Source organism: Pinus tabuliformis, chromosome 2_2 (genome assembly GCF_031772625.1).
Source record: "Pinus tabuliformis cultivar Carrire ecotype Pingquan chromosome 2_2, CPIR1, whole genome shotgun sequence".
In the NCBI taxonomy this organism is placed as follows: Eukaryota; Viridiplantae; Streptophyta; class Pinopsida; order Pinales; family Pinaceae; genus Pinus; species Pinus tabuliformis.
In genome coordinates this window covers 190,792,719-190,796,210 of record NC_142300.1, presented here as the reverse complement: position 1 = coordinate 190,796,210, position 3,492 = coordinate 190,792,719, and the positions used below count along the sequence as shown (strand labels likewise).

Here is a 3,492-nt window from a genome sequence, read left to right as displayed (position 1 = left end):
TTGTGGACATCATGATAATGATCTAATCATGACCATCATAGGATGGGCATGGTTACTATAGACACTCTCTCATTTGCTTAGATGTTTAAGCACCAAGCTACATATATACAATGATTCTCTCACTTTTGTTTTATCATTCCTTGGCATCAAAACCCCATTCTTTGTGATAAAAAAATGTTTAGCGAGTCAAAAGTTATTTAAGATATCACACAATTACACTACATGTTATGGAACTTGAATTCATCCAATGGATTGGTCGTGAACTTTGATTTAACAACACCAACAACTCATAAAAAAAATCCAATGGATTTGTACATGAATTCTGATTTGACAATACTTACAAATTATAAGAAATCTCCAATAGATTAATAAGTAAATTATAATTTATCAATACTAACAACTCATAAAAAAACTCCAATAAAATCGTAAGTGAACTTTAATTTAACAATATGAGAACTCATAAAAAAAATTCAAATAGTCAGTGAAATCTAATAAAGAGTCACGTGGTATGGGGAGAGTGCACGCATCCTGACCTAGCCACCATTGCTGCCTCCTGCGGCTCCCCTGCTTGGCAGCCACCTGCTGCTGAGCTCCCCTTGGCCCTGCTCGGTCCCCCTCAATGATCTTCTGAACCGCTCATGTCTGTGCGCTGTTCCTCCTTCCCCCTTTGCAGACTCACGTTGTTCCTTTAATTGGAAACCTCCTGCTGCTGAGACCCTGTTGTGCGCTCTCTTGACCTTCCTCGGCTCCCATGGCCCCTCCGGACTGCTCACCAGAGGGGGACGATCCCCAGCGTGCATTTTCTGCGCTCGTCAAATCTCTCCCTCCACAACGGCCTTGCCCAGCAATATCGAAGTTTGTCAAAAAGCTGGACATTCTCCAAGAAGTTAATCTACCTCCAACCATTCCTTGCATGGCAGCCCTCTTTCTTGTAGAAAAAGGTCTCATCGGCTAGTTCACAGGCCTCTGGCCATCTCCAAGAACTGTGCAATGTTGGGTTGAAAGAAATTGGTCCGACAAAATACAAGGTAAAATATCCATCAGATTCTGTGGAAAGGGGTCTTTACCTTCCACTTTGAATCTAAAGAAGACAAGGATTTAATCTTTAGGAATGGGCCTTACTTCATGGACTCCAGAGGACTTTATTTAAACAAATGGACCTCGAATTTTGATCCGGAACTAGATGTCCCCAATGTTGTCCCTGTCTGGGTCAGACTCCCTCATCTACCTCTTCATTACTGGGGAGATGACTCGGTTCGTGCTATTGGAAACGTTGTAGGCAAGTATATAGATCACAGCGAACCAAAGGATAATATGCAAGCATGCACACGCATTTCTGTGGAAGTGGATCTCGGCAAAGGCCTACCGGAAGCCATCAAACTCAAAGTGGACAATTGGAGTCATATTCAGCAGCTTGATTACGAGTAAATGCCGTTCAAATGTAAGGTATGTCACGAATACGACCACTTTGCCAATCATTGTCCCTCTCTTGCTAATGTTGAAAATGACCCACAAGACGAACAATGGGAAACAGTCAAAAAAAGAAGTCGGCTCCCTTAGCTAAAGCACCACGAGAAACTAAACCCCCTGCCTCTAAAATTGCCTGCCCCTCCTCATCCTCCCTTCCTTCTCTTTCCCCTCCCGTGCCCCCTTCTACCTCCAATCCCTTCTCGGTTTTATCCGATGCTCCACCCTTGGAACCCTTGCATCTTCCCACGATTCATTCAGCTGCCTTTGATACTTCCCCTCCTTTGGTTACCCCTTCCCAATCTTCCCTTGAACACCCCCCCCCCCTCCAGACTCACCAGGAGCTCATCCAAAGACCATGGAGCCTTTAGCGACTCTCTTAAGAAACCTGGCCTAGGCAGAAAATCTGCAAAACAACACCGAGATGAGAATGCCCAAAGGACATAGTAATGGGCATTCAAAGCCCTATTGAACTTACATCTTAGGACATCATGATAAGGAGAAAACTCATAAGGATCAAGGGGGGCGAGCACCTCTCCGCACACCACTCTCCCAATGATGAAAATCCTATCTTGGAATTGCAGGGGTATAGGGCACCCCTCCAAAGTTGCAGCCCTGAAAGATCTTATTTATTGTGAAAAACCAGGGATCTTTTTGTTACAGGAAACAAAGCAAAGCCTGCATTATATGACTAAAATCATTGAACAGAACAAGCAGTACAATGGAAGCATCAGTGAATCCAGGGGAGCTTCCAGAGGAATCGCTACAATCTGGAATTTGGAATTATAAGTCAGAAATTATTAACCAGCATTGGATCCAAACAGTGTTCGAAAACAAAGAAGATCAGTAGATTCTAGTTATATACAACATTTATGCGCCTAACCACTTCAAGGATAAGGAGTGTTGTTGGGAGGAAATCAAAGTCAGCATGAACGTAGAAGAGAATACCAATGTCATACTAGGAGGAGATCTAAATCTTGTTCTCCATGCTAATGAGAAAAGAGGAGGTATTTTCTCCCCGGATCCTTTCAGAACTCAGCTAGAAGACATTATGCATGACCACGATCTAGTCGATATCATCCCAAAAAATAGGAGATACACTTGGAGAAACCGCAAGCTAGGTACAGGCAACATAATGGAGAGACTAGACAGAATTCTCATTAACTTCATGCTTCTCTCTTCCTTAACTGCTGGGTACGCTAATATTATTTCCTGTTCAGATTCCGACCATTATCCAATTTCTCTTAATCTAGAAAAGCATTTCCCTCTCGGACCCATCCCATTTAAGTACAGCCCACTTTGGAATGGTATTACAGCAGTTAAAGATATTGTGGAGAAATCGTGGAGGTGGCATGTAGAAGGATCTCCCGGATTCATTTGGGAATCCAAGCTTAGAAACACCAAAGAGGCGATAAAAGAATGGGCAAAAATCAGTTATAAGGAGCCTGAAAGGATAAAAAAGGAGATCAAAAATACACTAAACAACGTCCAAAAGGAGATGGAAGAGCAGGGCCTCACCCAAGAGAGCAAAATGCTAGAAAGTGAACTATATTATCAGCTTTGCCATGTAAACATAGACGAGGAATCTAAATGGAGGATTAAATCGAGGCAACTATGGCTGCAAGGAGGGGACCAAAATACAACTTTCTTTCACAAACAGACTACTGTGCGGAGAGTAAGCAATATCGTCAGCTCAATCTTGGACGCTGAAGGTAACCTTCAAATCGCCCAAGAAGCCATCAGACAGGCTGCTACCAACCACTATCGAGACCTTCTAACTGAAACAACAGATGAAGAGGATTACGATGACCTACTATAATTCCTTCCCAAAAGCATCAACATGGAAATGAATGATACCTTGAATAAGGAAATTGATGAGGAGGAAGTTAGAAAAACCATATGGGCTCTTCAGCCGGATAAAGCACGAGGACCTAATGGCTTCCCCATTTGCTTTTATCGCGCTTTCTGGGGAATTATTAAAAGAGATTTGATTAAAATGCTCAAATGGGTCAAGTGGAAAGCCAA

The 3,492-nt window shown here is 42.8% G+C and overlaps 1 protein-coding gene across 1 annotated transcript; it reads left to right on the top strand.

Annotated features, from left to right (window-relative positions):
• Window positions 1-2,602: 2,602 nt before the first annotated feature.
• Window positions 2,603-3,286, top strand: LOC149192038 (uncharacterized). The gene has a single exon (XM_089406818.1). The coding sequence runs from the start codon at window positions 2,603-2,605 to the stop codon at window positions 3,284-3,286; it is 684 nt and encodes a 227-aa protein (XP_089262944.1).
• Window positions 3,287-3,492: the final 206 nt, after the last annotated feature.